This window comes from Aphidius gifuensis, linkage group LG4 (genome assembly GCF_014905175.1).
Source record: "Aphidius gifuensis isolate YNYX2018 linkage group LG4, ASM1490517v1, whole genome shotgun sequence".
NCBI lineage: Eukaryota > Metazoa > Arthropoda > Insecta > Hymenoptera > Braconidae > Aphidius > Aphidius gifuensis.
Genome location: NC_057791.1, coordinates 2,412,882 through 2,437,657, shown reverse-complemented (window position 1 = coordinate 2,437,657; position 24,776 = coordinate 2,412,882). Strand labels below are relative to the sequence as shown.

Below are 24,776 nucleotides of genomic sequence, written 5' to 3'. Positions count from 1 at the left end.
TGTATTTTCATGTTCTCCATGCACATCAAAATACAGATGGTGTGTATGAAATCGATAAACTTGTCAATAAAATTTACCTACAAAATGATTTTACATAAAAAAAAAAAAAGCAGAAAAAAAATCTCTCCGAGACCAAAAAATGAACAGAAAAATTTAATAAACATTTTGATAAATAAGTATACATTTATTTCCATGCATTGTGCACTTTATCAGCAAGACAGTAGTAATCATTGTCAACTCTCTTTGGATATAAGGTCATAAAATCTAATCCCTTCTACGATTTCTCCCTTCGAATATAATAAAATATACTATATCTCGGTAACACAACGTTAAGTCCTTTAGTACGAGAAAATCCTCATGAATAATATTCAATTTCCACAAGTGATATGCACGTTAAACAACATCAATGTTTTTCAGGAAATAACAAAGAATAAACTGACTTGGAATTATTGGTAAGAATGAATCAAGCCTATTTTATATGTAAATAAATAAATTTAAAAATCTAATTCTATCAAACAGAAATGAATCAAGCATTTTTTTTTTTTTTTATGTACAGAAAACTGTGGAGGTTTGAATGATGCATCTTCAGTTGCATCAAAATAAATTATGGATATAGTGTAACTCTTCAGCACACGTTTAAATAATTTTTTTTTCTTCTAGTGAAAAATAACATTGGTAAATGAAATTTACGACAGTTTTTAATTTTTTTGAAAATATTATATGAGGTACAAGAATTTATGATTGACATTTACATTTAATTTGAATATTTACTTGAAAATTATTTATATAAATATCATCAAATATATTTTATCGTATTTAACGTTGCTATAAAATTTTCAAGTTAAAATGAAAATTTTATTTATGATCTGTACAGATTGACTTGATGATTTTTTTATATTTTTTTGCTTTTACTACTAGCAAAATATTGGCAAGGTCAAAAGTTTAGTGATGAAACTTTAAATTCATGTTTACTCATCTAAAAACTTATTGAAGTTAATCTTCACTTGGAATATCTCTTTTTATGCCCTTGGCAAAATTGTAAAAAAAAGTTTTATGATTACCAATCTCTCTGGTAAAATTAAGAAATAATGAAATAATAATAATATTAAATAATTTAAATAATAAAACAATTAAAATTGTAGATAAATAAATTTTTATCTAGATTCAAAGTAAAAGTGATTCAAAAAAAAAAAAATTGAAAAATGCTGCATATTTTTTGTGTTGATAAAATTGTATATAAAAATAAAAATAAAAAATCAATAACAATTAATTTTAACTGATTTAAATGACAAATAAATTTTGATATATTATTTGATTTTTAAAATGATAATATTTTGTATTATTTTAAAAGAAATTTATTTTAATAAAAAAATATATTTTTTAATAAACCAAACAGAAACTGAGAAAGATAATTTTGTATTCTTAATATTAAACAAAAACTTGTATAATATTTTAGAAAGTTTAAGATAAAACTTTAAGGGATTATTCTCAAACACTTTAAACAAAGTTGTATGAATGATTTTGTTGTTAAAGGTTAAGTACTAAGGCTTTGCATTTAGCATATCTAGATTTGCTAACAGAATAACATGTGAATGTGAAAATTCTTAAACCAAAAACTATCATACCCTTGTCAGACTATTTTCTCACAATCTCACCTCGAAAATTTTGTCTGACACAAATACTTAAAAATTACAATTGCATAAAAATTTTACATACATAAATAACTTCCACATGAGCTTCATAAATTCAACCTGGATAAACCAATTTTATCTATCTTCAAGTAAATAATACAAAAACAAATAAAGAAAAATTATACGTAGAAAGAAAAAAAAAATAAAAATATATATGAAATAATATAAATAAATATAAAAGAAAAATAAAAAAATTTGCCAGTTCGTGTTGGGAATTTGGAACAGGTTGGACAAGTATCTAACGTGTATATGTACGCGTATTTTGTGATCCGGAAAATACACTGGGATCTCGTAAATTTTCAAGCAATGGTATGAGGGGTTTCCGAGGGTGGACGTTTTAATCGACGTGTATGATTCCATCCGTTGCTGAAGGAAAATAAAAATAAAAAAACCTTGTGGCTTTTTAAGGAAACTCATTTCTTACTACATTTTTTTAAATTATCATTTATACTTTTATTTTTTATATTTCATTATTCTTTATTTTCGTTTATTATCAATGAAAAATAATATTTTTTCATCAAAATAAAAATAAATAAATAAATTGAAATATTGTTTAATAATTATGTATTTTTTTTTAAATAGAAAATTTATAATTTATGATGAAATATGATTTATAATTAATAGGAAAATATAGATTGATGATAAAATTATATTTCATCGTGAAATCAAATAATAATGTTTTCGCTGATATTTATAATGACATCGTTATGTCTTGTTGAGAAGCCAGGGTCTTAAAAGAGTCAATCTATATTTAACTCATAGCAAAAAGAATCTTTAGATGCTTTTCACGATACTACTGGTGATATTGGAAAAGAAAAATAAAATGAATAAATAATTCTTCAATTATATATTTGTTTCTTTTTTTCTTTCCAATAAAAATTCAAGAATTTTAAATTTTTCAAAGAAGGGTAAAGAATATTAAAGATGAATTGATCAATATTTGGTTTTATAATAAAGATACTTTCTTGGAATACCAATCAAGGTGATGAGAGCACATTTATATTGCCTTTTTTTTTTTTCTTAATAAACTGTCATACCAGTCTTATGAATATTCATTTTTCGATATGATTACTTTATCACGATGGTTATTGAACTTGAAGAATCCACTTTTCTCATCACTATATATGAATTGGGTATGCTGTTATGTTTTATTTTTTTTCGTCAAGCATGAACATCTATAACGACACCACCACCACCACCACATTCCAGATATTGAGGGTGAAGAAAAGAAAAAATAAAATTATAAGAAAATTGAGTATAGTGTAGGATGTGTTGAGAAATTCTTGAATGAATCGATAAAACTGAAAATATTATAATGAGAATGAAAGAGGGAAAAAAAATAATAATAAAAAATTAATATACATAAAATAAATGAAAAAAAAAAAAAAAAGTAAATAAAAAACAACGAGGAATGAAAACAGTTTAAAACTCTGTGGTAATCATGATGATGAAACAATAAGCAAAGTGTTCAGTTAATCAGATAGATAAAGTTTTTTAAACTTTTAAATTAACCATAAGTTATTTTTAAATTAACTATTAAAGTTAATATTATTATTAATGACAAATAATATTAAGCTATAAATTTTAATTAAAGCTTTTAACCCTTTTTTTTTCTTTTTAAAAATTTATACTGTCATAATTTAATAAAAATAAACAACTTACCATAATCATCTTCATAAATAATTGCAACTTTTGTCCAATTAAGAAAATTCATAACGTCTTGATAGGCAGCATTGAGCAAAGCTTGTGCGGGATGCAGATTGATACTGAATTCTTTAGCCTCAATGTCAAGATCCAGCCTGACTTCAAGATGTGGAATATCCAGTGCGTCGCATATACTGTGAATGTGCTGACCAAGAATTGAATCAGATGGTCCAAAAACTGCTTGAACACCAAATTTAACCTGTTGACAGGCTGAAAAAAAAAACATACATAAATATTAATAATAATCAATAGTTTAAATAAATGATTTGAATTTTTAATTATGCTATTATAATTTATATTTGATAATTGTGCTATTAAATATAATATATTATTCACGTGAATAACAATATTCTATAGAGCATTAAATAGCACGACTCGTATAAATGAATGATAAAAACAAGCGTTAAATCCCGGATGTTCCAGGGATTTTGTGTTCAGTTGTAAAATCAATGGTACTCCCTGAACATCATCATTATTATAGATCCAGTATTTGAAATAACCTACTCGTAGTAATACCCTTTAGCCTACAATGAAAATTCCGAGTGCATTAAATTTATTAACTAAAAGCCACTGTGTTCAATTTAATAATAAAAAATGATTCAATCACATCAACAGAGTGATGGAATGATTGTATAAATAATTTAATGTATATATTCCATATGTAGTATTTATTATTCCTTTTTGAATATTAAAAAAAAACCCTTGATTCCATTAGCGAAATTATGTGTTAAACAATTTATGTTTATCAATATATTGCAACTACGTTGAGATAACTCCTTTTGAGATTATCATGGAACCAGAAGGATTTTATATGATGTCATTTATTGCACAATGAAGCTTATCTTGGATAGTTGGAAAGGTCGTTAGGCCTCGTTTACGATGACAACATTAACTTGTAGGATCTTTGGATACTTTTTTTTTTATTTTTGATTATACTTGCTATATCTTGCCAACATTTTTCACTACATTATAAATATATCTATATAATTTTTTTTTTTTTGTTTATTTTAATAAGATTTGTTGGTCATTAACTATTCATAAAATTGAACAATGAAAAAGTTTTAAACTTATTTTTAAAAAAAAATTTTAAAGACGAAAAAAGAAGAAAGGTTAATAACATTGTAAACTGACAAGTGTAATCCTGAAGAAATGATAAAACTGTCTGAGCTTTGTAACTCTTTTTATGAAAAAAAAAGCTCATTGTTTCCATCGGTCAGTTACAAACTTGATCATTCTTTGTTCAAAAAAATCTCATTGTATATTACAAGTAAAAAAAAATATTTTTTGATATAGTGATCAATTTTAGGCATCATGTTTGTAATAAAATTGTATAATATATGACAATGTTTTAGATTAATTTAATATGTCAAAATTAATTGATACAATGTGTATGTTAAATGAAGAAAATTTAATCAACTGTAACCCTTTATTGTAGTTGATGTTCACAATTCACATTGGACATGTATACAGGGAATAAAACAGAATAATCAATTTATTTGTTATTGACATGATGAAACACCTGGGTTAATTCTGATAAGTCATTTTATATATTTTTTTTCTCTGTCAATAATTATACTCCCTTTCAATCTTGATGAATCGACAAAAAACAAAGATATGGTTTTCAATTTTACATTGAGTAAATTGAGGAAATGGAATTGACTGAACAATGAATTCACAACTGTGATCCTTTGAATATGCAAATTGGAATAAAGTTTCATTTCATTGAGATACTGGGCAGTTTTTTTATTATACAAAATTTATTTTCTTTTTCAGTCTTCAATTGTCTGTCAACATCATTATGACTATGTTAGTTTGTTGCCTTTTTTTCTTCTATTTTTTTGAGAATTATTATGAGTGTATCATGAAATAATATTACAGTCCAATAAAGCACGTTGTGTATATACATAGAGACATTTGTGGTAATAAAATGTTAAAACGAGAAGGCATATAAAAATAAAATAAAAATGTAAAAAAAGCAACAAACGAGTTAAAGAGATGAATAAAAATACAGAGAGAATAGAAAGTAAGCCATGTTTGTTTATGATCTTTTACGTGGCAGAAAAAAAAAAAAAGAGAATCACAGTGGATGATGCTGGATTGCATAAAATAAATAATAAAGTTAATGTCTTTAACCACCAATGCTGTTGTTGCCAAGACAACCATATTTGCTGTTTGAATGACTACATATGTAATGTCTTTATGAGAAATATTTTTAAATTATTTTCTATGCTTTTAAATTTTTTATGATAAAATATTTCTAATCAAACGACCCAATTTATTATTATATAAACATCAACTGTTTAAATTGTAATTTTTTTCATTTTCTTTTCTCAGAGATTAACATCAAAAATTGGTAGATAACTCGTGTGAATTTATATATATAGATAAAAAAAAAAATACGATAATAGAAAAGAAAAAAAAAAAAGATTGAACATCAAAGTTAAATCCAAGGATATTCCTGTTGATTCAATTGGAAAAATATGTTATAAGGATTCTATGAAAAAAAAAACAAAATCAATCTTCTCTTTTTGTGGGGCATTATTTCATTGGTCAAATATACTTGTGTAACGCAGGACTATAATTTTTTTTTTTCCTTTTTAATATATATTTTTCTTTGTGATAAATGAGATAACAAAAGTGCTGAAAGAGAGCATTGAGTACACGCCACTACACGTTTTTAAAGAGCTCTTAAAGGTGTTTCCTCACTTTCTATATATACACTTGGTCACTTTTCTTTGGGCTTTTAAAGACTTTTCGTATCTAACAACTTCAAATAAATGTGAGTGCTATGAGTTTATTACTAGTTTTTTTATTATACCAAATGAAAATGTATACCATGAAATCTTGATATGAAATTTTGTTGTTATTTTATTTTATCTTCAAGTTACTACATATATTTTGGGTAGAATCTTTTGATATCATCATGCTGTTTTTTTTTTTTTCATTTAATTAATAAATTATTTTATTTATTGAATTTTTTTTTGGTAGTTTTGATTTTAATTTTAAATTTTTATTTCGTTTATTGTTTGAGTATTGAAATTAGAATAAAACATAAGTATTTTGGCAGTGGAGCATGAAACTCTCTGTATTCATACAGTTACTCGAAAAGTATATGAAAAAAAGATGAAAAAAAAAAAAGAAGAAGTAAGTACTACTTGAGCTATGGCTTGACTACGATAGATTTATAGCCGAAAAGTCTCCTCATTGGTACAATGGATGCATCCGTGAATTTTGTAAACTAACATACAAGTGAACATTCGCTTAGACATATTCAAGCATAAAAAGATAGCCGTTATTTTATGCCAAGAATAAACTTTACTATGGTTATCTTTTTCAAAAACACTCAACTACTGTAAAACAAAATTTAATTGCATGAAAAATATTATTGTATATTTTTAAAATTAAGGATAAATTTAAAATAAAAGAACATCTAGTTTTTTATTTGATGACAATTCATCACTGTCAATGTTAAAGAAGCACTCTAATTTTCAACTGAAGTTGATTGTTAGCTCTGTGTATATTTTGATGACTCTAATAAATTACCGAATTTATTAATCCGTTAAAGTAACCATATACTTTTAGAAGATTAAACAATTGATTAAATAACTCAATATTATTTCATTAATTTAACTAATTATAAAAAAAAACGATCGTATATTTTACCAAGTTACATGAAATTATTTAGAACTGTTGTAACAAAAAGAGCATAAGTATCATCTCATTTCTACAACGAAAATAAAACATACTAAATTATTATAAATTCATTTAATTAAATTTTTTAATTAATAATTAACATTACAAATTTATAAATTAATTTATGACAAGAGCTTTTTTTCAAAAATGATAATTTCAAGATATTTTTTTAGTACTTGAGATTTTTATATAATTTCTCAATTAGATAAAACACGTGTTTGATAACGAATTGAAAAAAAAAAAAAAAATTGCAGCGTAGTATATTTAATGATAAAAGAAAAATTTGGTATTATCGAGGTTGAGTGAAATTTGAATAGGCTGAGGCTAACTGAATGTTAGCTAAATTTGCATTATATATCAACACATTGTAATGTAATCTTTGAGCACTTGATTTGACAACAGCTTTATACTTGAAATGTATATATGCACTTAAGAAACGTCGACAAAACGTCAAGTGTTTTCATAGGTATGCTTGGAGATATATATCAAGGATCATATGTATGCAAGGTGGTAAGCTAAAGTGGGCAATTTTGCAAAAGCTTGATCTTACTGAAGAATGAGCTGAATGAGAAAATGAAGTAAAAGACTGGTGATATCATGATGCGTGGCTATGTGTTCGTGTGTGATAGTGTATACGTAAGAAAGGTACGTTATCTATGAACACGTCACATACCAGAGCACCACATTTGAAATAGACACGATCTGGTTATTATTCATTGTTCATTGTTGAGTTTGCAAAGTGTACGTATTTTATAAAATTGTATACATATATTTATCTCGATTGGTCGACTATTCTTCACTGAGAATATAAAGTATCACAGATAAATTTGATTTGAGAACGTCGTTTTCTTCACCTGTCTAACAAGTGATGACAATAAAAAAAATAAATAAATAAAATCAGTCAAATTGTTAAATTATTTTCAAGTCAAATGATAATATTTATTTATTTTTATTTCATCTGTCACTTTCAGATTTTTATTTTTAATAATCATTATATCATGTTATTCTATTTTATTATACTTTTTTTTTTGATATAATAAAACTTATTTAAGGGTCTAGAGATTTTTAAATGTAAGTGTGTTTCGAACAGGTTGAGTCAGCAATGTGTGTAGTAACGAGTTGGCTTGTTTCGTTTCAACTACAATTTGTTAGATATGTTACTAACACAGAATATAATGTCATCCAACTATCTTGAAACTTTCTGTATTTTAATGTAACAACCTATATATTGGATATGTTGGTGTAAATATTGTGGTATGTATTTTACGAAATTTATATGTGTCAAATGTGGTATTTGATAGGTGGTTTGAACATGTCATGTTTGCAATAATGTTTTCGAGGGTTTTAAGTTTGTTTAGACAAGACAAACTTGTCAATTAAAATACTGTCAATATAAGAAAAAAAATATAAAATATATATGACTTTAATCAAAAAGTATTCAAATAATATGTAGCTAATATTTAAAAAATAAAATAAATTCTAAATCTCCAAGCAAAATAAAAACTTTTGGTTGAATCAAAGCTTTTTAAGTGTTGCAATTTTTTTGTTTTTATTCTATCATTATTTATAGAAAAAAAAAAAACTTTTTCAACATTTCATTCACAACTTTTACATTTGATTTTTATTGCTAATGAGAATAGAATAAAAACATAAAAACATAGAGTCCATTAGATTAAATAGAGGTAATCTTTTTTTAGAATGAATGAGTTTTCTATTTACCGAAAATCGAAAAACTTTTATTTCATTTGATTTCTTTTATTTTGTAAACTAACACTAAATCTAAACATAAATCTAATATATCATAAATTTTTTTCAAGATAAATAAAGTTCCTTAATTTATAAATCATTATTTCTTTATCTATTTTCATCAAATAAAATCAAATAATCATGTTATAATAACACAATGAAATAAATTGTAATTTGAGAAAAGGGAAAAAAAATAAAATTTAATTGTTTACTCAGGATATAATTTGAAACTCAGACAAAGAGCAGTGACTTACAGTTATGGTTCAATATCGGGAAATATATAATAATAGTTAAAAGGGGTTGAATTACCGGTAAGACGACATAATGGAAATGTAGAAAGTGGTGAGGATTTGTGTGTGTCGAGTAGACCGTTATCTACTTAAATTATGTGGTATACAGATGTATAAATTTTCCCTTCTCATAACATATTTTTTATACCAATGGTCTCTCTTGACAACATCTTCAACTACTTTACTATGTAATACTCTACAACTGCCGGATTATTTGAGTTTATTTATGCAAGAAATATCTATTTATTCTGTGAATTATTTCAATTTTAAAATAAAAAAAATTGCATCGCTATTATTTATTATGAATATTAAAAATTCTATTAAATGCAAATGAACAAGATGAATCTAATTAGTGACAGTACTTGTAAAAAATTTCACCAAGGTTTTTTATAATATTAAATTTAATTATACTTTTGAATTAATTAACTAACCTTTTTTTGATGCATGAAATGAATCATCTCTGGGCACATATTGTATATCGTAAACAAGATTTGTTTTTGGTAATATGACCTTCTCTTTGTTGATTTTATAAACTGCGTATTTGAAGGCCAGCTCTGTGCTGCTATCCTTTTGGTCATGAGTGAATATGGCACCTTAAATTATAAAAATAATAATAATTATAATAATTATCTTAATTAATTTTTCAAAATATTAAAACTAGGACAATTATTTTCATTTTTTTTTTTTTTTTGTCTTGAGTATCATATACAAGTGTATACAAGTGTATACAAGCTGAATACGCTCATTTAAAACCTGCTGATGAATACATTTTTATTGTCAAGTATCTTGATTACAAGAGTTTTCTAAAATAATACATTTTTTGATAAAAGACCTTGTTTCAGCTCGTTAGACATTGACATTGAACCAGTTTTATAATTTTTTTTTTTTTATTGTTTAGAAAGAATTTTTTTTTCAGTTTATGTCAGCATGATTTTGATTTTACTTATCAAGTGTGTATAGTAATATTTTGTAGTCATGTTATTCATGTCGAAAACAAATGGATACATCAACAACCCTATGGGCATATGAAAATATAAGAAAAAAAAAAAACCCTTTATGTATGTAAAAATGGAAAATATTTAGTAGGTCACTTATTCTGTTGCCTCATTTAGAATACATACTTCAATTTTGAGTCTATTGCCTAAATGCTTTGAGCTATTTACATGTAATCTTACTTTTCTTCACACATTTGTGACATACAACCTGCGGCAATAGCATTTGTGGTTTTTACGAAAGAGCTTAGTCATGATTAAGATCAAGAAATTTATATAAGAAAAATAATAATAATTCTTAAGGATTTCTATGGAGACAGAAGAGCCCTAGGCTTCACGAAAATATTACTTTTTTATATTAAAAACAATTGATAGACTTTGTATGAAAATAAATTGCTTTTGAAACTTGTGTAGACTAAATTCAGATTTTTTTTTCTGATAATTAATATTTACTCTTTTTTTTTACAAGTCCAATGGTTTTTTTTTTTTTTCTTGTTTTTCTGTATGTATAATTAATTTTTTTGTTGAAATAATTATTTCTTGAATTGAGTTGAAAAAAAAAAAAAAAAAGTATAAGAAGAGAAAAAAAAGTTTATACAGTTGGTATAAATTTTCTTTTAATTTAAAATCACTTTTAAGATATGGAAAATTATTATCTTGATGGAAAAAAAATTTTATCAGTGTATTTTATTTATTTTTGATTTATCAAACATAATATAAGCCTGTTGATGAGCTTTGATAGTGCTTTGATCAAAGAAAATGATCACGTTGAAGTTTACAAAGTTCACCTACTTTTGAGTAACTTGTTCAAGTTTGTTATGGTTTGATTCTGTGAAAACTATCATCTTTGACTGACCAATGATCATTTATCTATGTAATTTGATACTCTCGGATTATCCTGGTCTTTGCTTGTCAGATCTTAAACAATTTCCCAAGGGATTTGTCGTTTTTGAGTACCAGTTGAGATTAACCACACTGGGGTTGATCTCAAAACAAATATGTCAAGAGTACATATATATCTTAACTCTTGCAAGTTAAATATAATCATATTCACAAGAATTTTGCAGTTTTTTTTGTTTAAAAAATCAGTTGTATTTTTTTTTATCTGCAGTTTATATACATAAAATATTGTTGATAAATGACTTGGCAACGAAGAGAGTGGTGAAGAAAAAAATAAGCTTGAATACTTTACGAGAAGTAAGAATGTATATCTCTAACTTTATTCATCTTTGAGATTGTAACTCTACAGTGAATATGAATCTTAGGGAATTTTTCTTGACTATCTATAGTTAAGAGTGAGTCAGGGGAAATAAATTCACTTTCTATTCGTCTCAGTTTTTTTTTCTTTTTATATTCTACATTAATTTTTTTATTTATATTTTTTTTAAATACTTCATTGCGTACTTTTTATGTAAAACTTTACAAAAAAAATTGTATTGACAGTAAAGCCACTGATGTGAAATACTCATTATGTAAAATTTAAACCAACTTTTACCGTAATAAAATTTTTGTAGTTTTGCTATATAAAAATACAATATAAGCAGTTTTATAATTTCAATAGAATTATACTTTTATGTATAAGAAGTATGATAAAATCAAGTATGGGCTTATCCCCACAGCTTTCTGAGATTTTCTTCATGAGTTTTATCTCTGACAAGATTTTGAAATGAAGTGATTTTATTTTTCTGTTTTATTTACACTTGAGCTTTTTTCCCTCAGGTATTTGTCGAATATGTTGCGGTAATTCAGCATAAAAAAAAAATAAAAAAAATAAAAACAGAAGCAAATAGATACAGGCTTCAACTACTCTTAAAAAAATTCCCAACGTGGGTCAATTATTATTTTTCACAAAATAAAAATAAAATAAAAATTAGGAAAAAAGTATTATAAAACAAAAATGTTTGTCTATTTATCATCAAAGTAGTTATGCAATATTTTTTATTATAACCAAATTTATGTATGAAAGAAAATAAAAAAGATTAAGTAACAGAATTTTTTAACTGAAATTTTCCAAGTTCTTATATTTTTTTTTAATCAAAACTCGTCGTATATAAGTAATATAATGAAAAAAAAAAAAAGATTAAAAAATAATTTACGAATCCAATAGAAATCCGTTCATGAATAATAATAATTCAATTATATGAGTTTAATAAAGAAGGTAGACGTTATACGATTAGTGAACGACTAGGTAAAGTTAAATCCGTAAATTACCATAAAATTTACTGCTGGGAATTGTGAGGTGGGCACATTAACTTTTCTCTATAGTAAAATGTTAACGAAGGCCCGAAAGTTCATGCAACAAATTCCCGAATGAAGAAGCTAGCTACTCAAAAAATAAATTATGAATAAAATACATGCCCAAAGGGTGTAAAAAAGTCCACAAAATTGTAACACAGTTTTTGGTCTTGGTGTTGATTTAATAATGATAAGGATCATACATTAAACTAGCATCTGTATTGATTGTGTTTTCCTGGGAGGTTCAATTAACCGGATGAGTTTATAACTAGCCTCATTATATAGACATATGTTTAACATTTAATTAAAATATCATTTTGCAAACATCCGGTTAATAAAAGTAAATACAGCTTGAATAAAATATAAAAGCCAAAAGAATCAATAAAACTAATTGAACTCCTATCAATCTTATTAACAAAATAAATTAATTATAATTCAATTTGTTAATTAAAAACATATTAACATACATTTTATAAGTTTTAAATTTACCAAGTTATTGAAAGGTATCTTTTTTAAAGTTATAATAATGAATTTAATATTTCAAATTTTCATAATAACTTTCTACCAATAATATTGCAAATTAAATATATATACCAGTTTTTAAATCTTTTTTTTTTTTTTGTTTTAAGATTGTTCTTAAATAAAGAATATGTAAAAATTTTTACTAGAAAATCGATACTGACATAATAATTCTAGAGTCGGGCGTCACCTCTCTTAGATTACCTTGATATCACCTGTCTACTGCAGATACAGCTTTTTTTTAAATATACAAAAAGAAAAAAAGTGTAAAAAAAAAAGAATAAGAAAGTTCAATAAACTGCAAAAAAAACGTAATAAAAATAAATCTCGGAAATGAGAATTTTAACGTGAAAAGAAAGCCAATAAATATGGAAAAAAAAAAAAAACTATTTAATATTCAAAAATTTGAGCTAAACTTACAAGAATGTTGGCTGTAGAAAATTTCAGCGAATTGTAAAAAAAAATAAAAAACCATGACATGCCATGTAGAAATAATAATTTAATATAAAATATAAAGAGGATAGTATAATGTATAAGAGTGCATGAGGGCAGAGTTGATTCGGTAAATATCATTTCATTTTAAAGAATCGATTCAAACACAGTCCTAATTCAATCTGATATGGTACAAGACCACAAACATACATATCAACTGGCTGTATATGTAAGCTCGGTAGGTGCCAAGTGGTTTTCAAACCGATATTCTGTCGTGATGTTTATATATCAAGCACTTTAGATAACAGATTTTGTTTTTTTTTTTTTTTCTATTTCTCTTTGATCATTGCTACTGCCAGCACGTTTTCCAACCATTTGAAATGTGTCGACACGTGCGGGTACAGGCTTTTCAAACAATATCTGACTATTTTTTTTTTTAAATAATGCTGGTTAGATTATAATGCAAACAATGTATATTGATTGATACTGTGTGGCTTGAGTTGTCATGATATATACTCATTCATCGTTATTGAAATAAAAATTATATGTACAATATTTTATGTAGCATAATTTACAGACTCATATATTATTTATTCTAATGGGAATTTGTCGGACTATCTATTGATGTGTACTACTTAAAATTTTGTCTTATATATATTTACAAAAAATGTAAGCAGCTTACATTGTATATGTAAAAATACACTACTGTCCTAAAAAAGGTTAAACCTAAAGCCACATAAAAGAAGAAAAAAAAAAATAAAATAAAACAAGTCATTAGCAATAGCTGGATGACCATGACGGATACGTTCAGTTTGCTCTGCGGGATGCACAATCAGTCATGCGATTAACCAAAATACACAACTGTACAATTACGACTCACCACTACATCATTGTAAATGATGATTTATTATTTTCATTTAAATTGGTTTTGAGTTATTTACGGCTAGTTGATGACATAATTTTAAAATAAAAAATAATAATTGTATCATGGATTGAATAACCCCAGTTGATTAACTCAAAAACAAATAATTTTAAATTGATCAAACTTTGAAAATCAAAGAGTACAGAGTGGATGAAAATTCAGATATATATATATATATAATATAAAAATGAGATGGTCAATTTCAGGTATTTATGTCCCTTGAGAATATAATCAGTATATGGTTATTCCATCGTTGAGGTAGATAGTTGAGTGGGTAGATTTTACAACAGTAAAAGCCATATGAACCCAAGGGACATCGCATTGAGTATGACCACAAGATTTTCCTCAGATAAAATGATATAATAATACTATGATTATCGTAGCAATATGCCTGGATTTTATTTGACTTTACATTTATATACTCTCTCACCAAGTTCAATCGACTACACGATATAAGAATCATTTATCCTTTCTCTCTCTCTCTCACACACACACACACAATTTTTCTATATTTTATATTTCATTCCCATTTATTTACGAATATAGACAGCTCGTTTAACCTCGGATAACGATAACGACTTTTTTTTTCGTTTTTTATTATTACTTTTTTTTTTTTTTTTTTTATTGCTCATGAATATCGAATGTATCAAGGCACTTATGTCCTTTTATTCCATCACGCATCATTCAATTCAGCAAAAAATAAAAAAAATAAATAAAAAATAATAATATATGCTTTGCTTGGCTCACCGAACAAATCGAATAACAATAAAACTTGCAAAATAATAATAATAATGATGATGATAAAAAAAGGTGAATAAAAAATATAAATGTGAATTCATGACGAAAAAGAAATATATATAATATATAAAATGAATATATAAAAAAAAAAAAAAATTGATCGTGACAGTGGTACAAAATGAGTGGCTTACGAAAAATTGATCTGACAAACGAACCACATTTCCCTTTAGGCACAAAAAATTGATAGCTATCATGGGCATGTAAAATGTGGTAGTGAAAAATGAAAATATATATACTAAAAAATAAAAAAAAGGTAACAGAAAAAAAAAAAAAAGCTTGGTTTTTATTATTTTATATTTTTTTTTTTGAGTCGCTAGTGAAATGTCTGTGTTTTGGTCAGCCACATGCGAATCGATAACACTACTCTAGTAGTAAATTTTTTTTAAATACTATTTAGTATTTTGTTCAACTTGATGGGTTTTCACTTGTTATATTAACGAACACTGTACTTGAAATACAAAAAAATATCCTAAAAAAAAAAAACAAATGACTCCGACAATTAGTAAAGATAAAAGAAAAAAAAAAAATAAAGTTTACGATAAGAAAAATTCTCAGGTAATTGATATCTTATCTGGAATTGCAACGTGCTTCGACTAATATTTTTAAACTGACCATATCACACAAGTATTTTTTCCGACTAATTAAAAAAAAAAAAAAAACAAATTTGAAATGAATTAAGTGGTAATTTATATCTTTGATGAACTGAGGTATTTTATGACGCACCCTTACAGCTCATTTACTTAATTTGAGAAAATATGGACTGTTGAATTATTCAACAATATGTACCCAGTCACGAACCAAGCGTAAACTTGAATATACCCATGGCAAGCTTGATATTGTTGGTGGCCTTCCTACAGTTTGCTTCTCTTATACTCTATATTACTTTTTTTTTTTTATTAAAACTCATTATGATCTTAGCATTGCTAAGTAAAATTTTCATAACAATCTCTTTTGTTTATTTATTTATTTATGATTGAAAGATGTTGTAAGAGTAGAGTTTAATTCTAAATAAATATTGAAAAATAATTGTTTTTACTATATGCACTCACTTGGAAACATGTAGAAAAACATTGTTCAAAATTTTGCAAAATACAAAACATAAATGGTACTGTAAAACTACTGTAGATTTTATTTTAATTTTTATAACGATCTACAAGCTGGTTTGTTAATTGCAGTGGGCAACGACGTATTCATTTTTAGTGAGTGACCTCATTTGCATTTCTACAAACCTCACCATTAACTCATCTGCCATGGTTTCAGTACTCTCAAATTATCGTTGAAAATTTTATTTATTTTTTTCTTAAATTTATTCTATTTTTTCATTGTAAAAATGTCTTGTGTTTTGTTATTGTAATTTGATTATCAGGACAAAGGTGTGATGAAACATAGACTGGAGTGTATAGAACCACAGAATCGAAACATCAATTGGTTGAAGGTAGGGTTTAATTTAGCCAGTTACCACAGACAATTAGTGTGAGGTAGACACATTGATCAAGGGAGAAAAAAATATATATATACTCATAGGTTTATATGTATAGAGAGAAACGTATAATTTTCTGATCGTCACGTACGCTTTCACCACATAGAGTTTCTAAAAATAGCTTCTGATAAAATTTTTCTTATATAGATCACGAATTGCTAAGTCATCAAGCTAAATGAAGAGTTCAAAAAAAAAAAAAATATATTTATATAATACAATGAAATTTCAATTTAAAAATGTAAGTTGAATTAGTTTTAAGTTCATTATTTCGATACGTTTTTTAAATTTTTTTTTGTCGTCATTAATTAAAAAACGAGACAAAAAAAAAATTTGCTGTATAGTTAGAAGAAAAAAATGATCAAAAATTTATATAAAATAAAAAATGACGCATTGCGTAAGACAGTCACCTCGTCATATTGTAGTTCAGTGTTCTAACTCACTAACGCGATTTAACAATCTATCCACTTTGTTCATGTTAACCTCAAATAAGCTATTATTCACCAACTAACTCGTTGGCTGTCAGATAAAGTAAGAAAAAATAAAAATAAAAAAAATGTCCAAGATCGATCCCCTTGTTTTCAGCGGCATTTGTCCCTACGATGTTGCTACCCAAGTCATGTTCTGTCAGTTTTAATGTTTCACTGTTAACTCAGTACTCAGTATCTTTACCTGCAAGTGGAATCGCGTGAAATGGTAGTCAGTGAATGCCACAGACAATAAGCAAGAAATCCCGTGAAGGTCCCAAGAGTGAGGTAGTTGGCTGAAGCCCTTGAGTATAATCGCATTAACTGCCCTCATGTATTGCTCTAATTATTATATACCGCACTACAACTCAACTCACCTATAGAGTCAACTCAATTCTTGTTCTTTTTTAACAACATAAAACTATAATTTTTTATTGCTGAATTTAAAAAATAAAATAAAATTTTATTATGTGTATTTTGATTATTTTACTGTACAAGTATAATCAACCAACGTATCAAACGAAACGAGAATTTAACTTGTTGAGTGACTCAACAAGACTCGGAAAATGTTAAATCTACTAAAATCTGAAATTTCATTATAATGATATGATGACAAGTAAGAAATTGAATAACTTTAAGACAATAGAAACTCTTGAAAGCGTGTTAAATATACTGAGAATATATTTTGAGGTTAGAAACTTATCTGTAAAGTAGTATTTTATCTTTGGCTACTTCCTTTACTATTACGGAAGTCATTTATGAAAGGGAAAACTATAAACCCAGTGAATATTGCGAAACTGATTTCAAGTCACTGGGTTCAAAATTGATTTCAGTATTAACACCAGGGCTAGTGTAGTAACACATTTAAGATCAGAAAATTTCAAATCAATTTGATGATTAGATGCCAGAAAACAAGCTTTAAAAAAAAATTAACAGAAAATAACTGAGTTATTATAAAATAAAAGTAGAAAAAAAAATAGTTGAATAGGAAAATTAAATATATTTTTTGAATAAATTACAAGTCAAGAACAAAATACCGCACAAAAGAATAAATTGTAAATCAGAATTCCATTAAAAGAGAAAAAAAAAAAAAATAAGTCTTGGGTTGTATCTTGAACTTTGTGTTTTCTTTGAAACTCTTAGAACTTTAATGTAGACAGTTCTAAACAGAACAAAGCTAATAATATTTCAACAATCGTGGTCAGTATTTCATATTTGAAAAAAACTTTAACCAACTTGTCAAAGTTGCTAGAAAAAAAAAAAAAAAACGAATGACAGCCACATTCAGCTACAAGCTTTTACTCCATCAAATGTGCATGGACAATTTAAAGACTGTTGAAAATAATCGACGGGGCTTCACCAAATAGCACGCAGTTGGATTTTATTTATTAGATTCATTTTATCGGTAACCTTAACTCTGTGTATCTCACAGTGTGTTGGGTCAGAAGGACGCCAACTTGCCTTAAACTGTCTCGCCAAGTTGTCTCGAGCCAAAAGTTTTTCCATTTAATCATTTTGAAATCCACGCATGGCATAACACAATAACGAGAATGAGGAACAGTGGTTAAATTTTAGATGAATAAAAAAAAAAAAAAAACAAAGATAATAGAACAAGATTTTATTGAGTACCGAAAAAAAGATAAAATCCATAAGGGTGACAAAAAATACCGTATGATTGACTTTGGTAATTTAAATTTAGTATAAAATAGTTGAATAAAAAAACGAAGAAAAAAATATAAAGCAAAAAAAAAAGGTCAAAAAATAAGGCACGAGGGTTTGTCGTGAAAAAAAAAAAAAAAATGGATAACAGACGTTGGAAACACCAGTGAGTTATGAGTACTGATAACCCACCTTCCCACCCACTTACTCATATACCCCTCCAAACCACAAAATTTATTCATCTGGCATCGTTGGGTTTTTCCAGGCACGATGAAGAATATCTATGTCATTTTGGCGCAAAGAAAAAAAGTACGAGAGTGCGAAAACGTACATATATAAAATGTCATTCCCCAAGGCTACTTTGGTTAACATGTGAATGAAGAAAAAAAATTCCATGATGGAAAGTAAATAAATAAATATAAATTTTAATTTTTTTCCCTTCAGTATTATCACATTTAAATTTGTGCTTTGAATCAAATTTAAATATCATATTCTGTTTACTCGCTAGAATTTTGATATCATTGAGTCTCTTATTTTGAGTCAACAGATTTAATAAACGCATGAATTAAACTTTTACAAAGCTCCTTTGAAAGTCATTTTTCATCCTTTAAGGTTTTACTATACTATATATTAATTAAATTCAAAAGTTCAAAATTAAATTTCTGTAAAAATATCATTTCATTTAGTGTCAAAGACAGCATTACGTTGTGAAAATTAATTTTCAAATATGAATGGTACATTTGTAAATTTAAAAATATTTCTTTTTGTAAAAAAAAAAAAATAGTAAAATAGAAAAATTGTAATCAACAAAAATGAAAAATTATATAAATAAAAAAAAAAAAATATTTATGTATATGCTGCTTATTATTATCAACTATATTTCAGGATGTTTATCTTGAAAAATGAAATTATGAGAAAAACGGTATATATTATTTTATAAAAATAATACATTTCCACGTGAACATACAAAAAAAATATAAATATAAAAATCAAGAATAAAATATATTACGAGATAAATGTCTTCACATTTTATTATCTGTATATATGACTATAGAAAAGTCTGTACTTCCTCATGAGAGGCTACGTTGGTGGTTTACTTTAACAACATTCTGGATACGATGCCCCAGAGAATGTGATCGTAACTTTGAATTTTTTTTTTCCTTAAATAAGTCGAAATTCTTTATTTTTTTTTTAACCCCAAACACTGGTATAGAAAAAAAAAGAGAAAAAATTTGAAATTTAAAAACTCATGTTCATGTATGATAAGCTGATGAGACAATAAAAAATTTAAATAACATTACAGTTAATTTTCTTATTTTTGTTTATTGATTTTCTTGAAAAATACTAATTTTTTTTATACTATGTATTTTTTATTGTCTGAATTCATTTTTCTTTGTATACTATTGTTTCTAATTTTGTTTTATTGTCTCAACAACAAAAAAAAAAATACACCACAAAATTATTAAAAGCATTTTCCTGTTTATCTCTCATAGAATTTTTCTCACTCGATCTACAAAAGTGAGTCAAAAGACATTGAAGAAAGAGTGAGTAAAAAAAAAAAGATAAAATAATTCGAATATATTTTGCTGAAGCGTTACCATGGTTACTAACATGTTTGCCTGAAAAATTCTTTTAGTTTGAAAATATATAAAATAAAATATATTCAACATTGAAGAATCAAGCTTCCATTGTTCACAACCACTTGCATATAAAAAAAAATCGCATATATGAATGACGTTTATATCGTGTTTGCATTGTTAAATTATTATGATAATTATTTATTCATTTTTTTATCATCTATATTTCTCTAATATTACGTGATATAACTGTCAAAATTTCAGGATGATTATCAAGCCACTAGAGTGCTTCTGATTTACGGTGTTTTAAGGATTAAAATTAATATGTACATTCATGAAAATTTTTAAAGGTGACATAAAATTTTGCACCATCGTTAAATTATGTAAACATGTCATATTAATTCTCTCACATAACTTGGTGGGAAAGTATTTGTGTTAATTAAATTGCTTTTATATGTGTATGTTTAAATTTGTCATGAAAATAAAAATATATATTTTAATGTAGTGAATATTATTTGTCATTCTATGTATGTTTTTGACAATATAATTGTGACATAATGTAATATTAAAAATTGTAGTTTTATTGTGTTTGTATAGAAAATATAAAAGAACAAAATTAAACTCAGCTCGTCGACAGTATAATGAAATAATTTAATTTCACTAAAGAAAAAAACACGATAGATTTTTCTTTTGGTATGATACAAAGATTATTTTTTTATCTATAACTTTTTTTTTAAATAAAAAAAATAATTGTGGGTAGTTTAATGACATTGTTGAGAATAAAATTGAGTTGAAAAAAAATCACTTTAATAATATTAAGACATTCCCTCTATTTATTTGTTTCTACAGTCGATGAAAACATTATTTTACTGTATCAGATTGAAGCTTTTTTTGTTTTTGTTCTATTTGAAAAAAAAAAAACTTGATAAAGTCTTACTGAAGTGACGAAATTAAAGGTGACATAAAGAGGGTGACTCAGAGGCAAGTAAACTATTTGTGTAAGAAAGATAATAAAAAAAAAAATAAACGACTGTATGCGTATGTATAAAAAGTTGGTAAAAGTTTTCGCATTGTGACAAAACGATGAAAGTTATATCTAGTCTTTATACCAACACATGCCAATCTTTAGTTTCCTCAATATTTTCTCGACAGAAATATAAAATCAGATAAAAATATATATATATTTATAAAACAACAGAAAAAAAAAAAAGCAAAAATTCTAAGCACATTTGGCACAGAAATATTTTCAATTTCATTTATTTTTTTTTATATTCTTTATATAAAAATTTTTCGAAATAAAATATCAACTAATATGATTGTTTTATTTATTGTTTTTTTTTTTCTTTTGAATTTTAAATTTATCTGTGGTTTAATTAAATTATATGGTAAATTGAATTTTCTAAAAGGGGCTTATCCATAAATTGAATTGAAAAGATAAAATTGAATTTTTGATAATTCCCTGATTCATTAAGGTTTTTTTTTTTTTCTATAAATTAAAACTTTTCTTGAATTACGAAAAAAAATATACGTGCTGAGATTTAAAAAATCCATGCATATATATTTTTTATTTTAGTTTTTTCAACGAAAAACATTTTAACTGTTTATTTGTTTTTATTATTATTAGAATAGTTTATATTTTATTTTTTTTTTTTTGTCGTAAAGTGTGACTATAAATCTTGGTAGATAGTGACAAGGGTTCAGAGTGTCTTGTATATTTGTTTATTTTTCAAACAAACACCTACAGTATAGAATGAAAAATAGTTTGAAATTCAAGGAGACATCATGACTCCTTCTTGGGTCGTTTTACTACAGTCTTTTATCCCGGAGGCAGATAAACATTTTGGTGAATTAAGTTTAGATTTATCATATTCCCTTGGTAACACGTTACTTCAACTGTCAACTATACAACACTCTTGGGAATTTTTCAACTCAAGGTTAATAAATTGAAGATCTACATCATAATCATCAACGATTGTAAAATAAAAGAATAAAATTTTAAAATAAACAGATAAAAATCAAGTCAAAAAATATATTTTTCTTTTACTAAATTTAAAAAAGAATTAATTAGGTATTTTTTTTTATAAACTAAAAAAAAATTTCATTGTTTACTAATAATTTTTTACTGAACTCTAGGAATATTTCCATAAAAAAAATCAATTACTTTTAAATTTAGAAAAGCTTTTATCAACCCATGAGACAGTTAATTATATAATTATTGATATATTTTGTTGTACAAAAAAATTGAGGGATACTTTACAGAGTCTCTTGATATTTAATAAAAAAAAATAATAATAATAAAAGTAGCAAGTAAAATATGACTGTTTATTATTGAATTTAAAAATCCCAATAGAATTGTCGAATTCTCAGAGGGTTTAGCTAAAAAATTTTTTGTCAATGAATCATGAAAAATCACCTATATCGATTTGAAAAATTACTATTTATCCTATGAATTTATTTTCAGTGACAAATATCAACATTGAGATAAATGTATACACAAATATAGATGACATAAAACCATAATAAAGAATATATGGTTGACTAGACAGTAGCTGTTTTCCGGACTGGTCAGTATTCATTTGAAATTCGATATTTCATTCCCTCTTTACCCTCATTTATTATGAATAAAAAAAAAACAAAATTTGCACAATTTTTTATATTTGTTTTTTCAATATTCAAAATACAACACAATATTTAAATATATATTTAAAAAAAGATAAATATCAAATTATTTTGTATTTTATAAATCAATAAAAAGTTTCACAAAATCTAATTATTATTTCTACCGATATTGGATGCACTGATATTAATTTATAATTAACTTTTTTTGCTTTTTTTTAATTGCAATAAATGTATTAATAATTTCAATTTATTAACTAATAATTTCATTATGCATTTCATAACTTAAATGATATAATTTCACTTTAAAATTGATGAAAAGTTATTTGACAATTATAGATGGAAATTTATTTTATGAAATAAAATAAATGATACATAATTCTATTTAATGAAAATTTATACAATTATGAATACCAAATATTGTATAATTAGATAGCATAATAATTTAAATAAAAGGAATAATTTTAAAAATAAAAACGATATTGAAAGTATTCGCATAAATCAATTGTCATATTGATTGGAGGACAAAAAGCATTGGGTCATCACAATGATTGACATGAAGCATCATGAAACATTATTATTATAACAGTAGTGGTTACGTACGTGGGTAAAACGCATATAATGTTTAAATGCTCATAAATTAATAGCCAGTAAATGGGTATGGCATTCAGAAGCATCTATAGTTTGTAACACAAGTGTCCTATATAGATATAGTTTACGGTAAACCAAGCCACCAAACCATATTTGCTCTTCATTTAACCGCACTGTTTCAAATATCTGTAATATCTACGATTTCTCTAGTGTGACTAAATTCTCATCAATAATTAAATCCAAATTACACAAGCTATATTTTTTTATATCTAGTCACGATATTTTTCTATGAGTTTTTTTTTTGTTTTTAAATAAAATAAGCAAGATATTATAATAAATTTTTTAAGAAAAACTTACCAATCTTGACGATGGGTGGTAGTGCTGTAGTATAAATATTTTTCTGGGCCAATTGTACAATGATGATGGCTAGGAAACAGCCTAGGGCACACTTCATAGCTCATCTCGAAAACGCTCACCCTTGGCGGTCTTTGCGCTTGCAAGCACACGTCAAAATTTTGACGCAGTGCAGCGCTACAACCCCCTTTCAAAGGGTGTCAAAGCGCCGCACATCTACATTAACCTGGAAAAAAAAAATCATACATATGTAATATCTGAAAAAAAAATAATAATAATATGATTTTATCAATTTTTCTAAAAAAGAAAAATAATAAATGATTACTTGGGGGAGCTTTTCATTTTTTCTCAAATTTACAAGTCTCAAATAACCGTTAACATAATATTATACTGAAAATATTAAAACACTTTTATATTCATCTCTAGGGGTTCAATATAATCACAAGAATAAAGCCCCCAATTTGAAAAGTTAGCCCGAGGCAATGATCACCTTTCTATGGTGATATTTGAACAAATGTGAAAATGCAAATACAGCCAATATCATTGTATTTGTTATTGCAACATTGTTTGTACAATTGGTTATAAGGTGGGGTGTATTATTTACTCGTATTTATTTGTGTATATATCTATGATTCAATTGTCAAATAAACAAGACAACTGCGCAAGTGACAGTGGGATAGAAAAGGGAAAAGAAAAATGGACATGATAAAATTTTAAGCCTACTGGATCGATGATTTGCACGCTTTCATAAGTACCATACATGTGAAAATATAGTAGTAAAATACTACTTTATACTCAGCGACAATTTAATAATGATTTTTTTTTTCATTTTTTATCTGTAAAATTGAAACATCAGCAAATACCATGCACGTGGTATATTCTCAGGCTTTTATATTTTATCTATTTTATCTATTATTTCTATTTTCAATTTTTTTTTGTTTGTATTTTATGATCAATCCCTAGTCCAGCGAATTTTATTTTTATTTTTTCTTTATATGTATCTCATACACAAC

At 25.6% G+C, this 24,776-nt stretch overlaps 1 protein-coding gene across 4 annotated transcripts in view; it reads right to left on the bottom strand.

Annotated features, from left to right (window-relative positions):
- The window catches only part of LOC122854453 (glutamate receptor ionotropic, kainate 2-like), a 55,588-nt gene that overhangs the window by 24,241 nt on the left and 6,571 nt on the right, over nucleotides 1-24,776 (bottom strand). For all 4 annotated transcript variants that reach the window (XR_006373963.1, XM_044155110.1, XM_044155109.1 and 1 more), the window contains 3 exons: nucleotides 23,767-23,989; nucleotides 9,556-9,717; nucleotides 3,354-3,605 (listed from right to left, as the gene is read on the bottom strand). Coding sequence is in view for 3 of the 4 variants with exons in the window: in XM_044155110.1 (XP_044011045.1) it covers nucleotides 3,354-3,605; nucleotides 9,556-9,717; nucleotides 23,767-23,863 (511 nt within the window). In the remaining variant the exon portion in view is untranslated. The remainder of the gene's footprint in view (nucleotides 1-3,353; nucleotides 3,606-9,555; nucleotides 9,718-23,766; nucleotides 23,990-24,776) is intronic.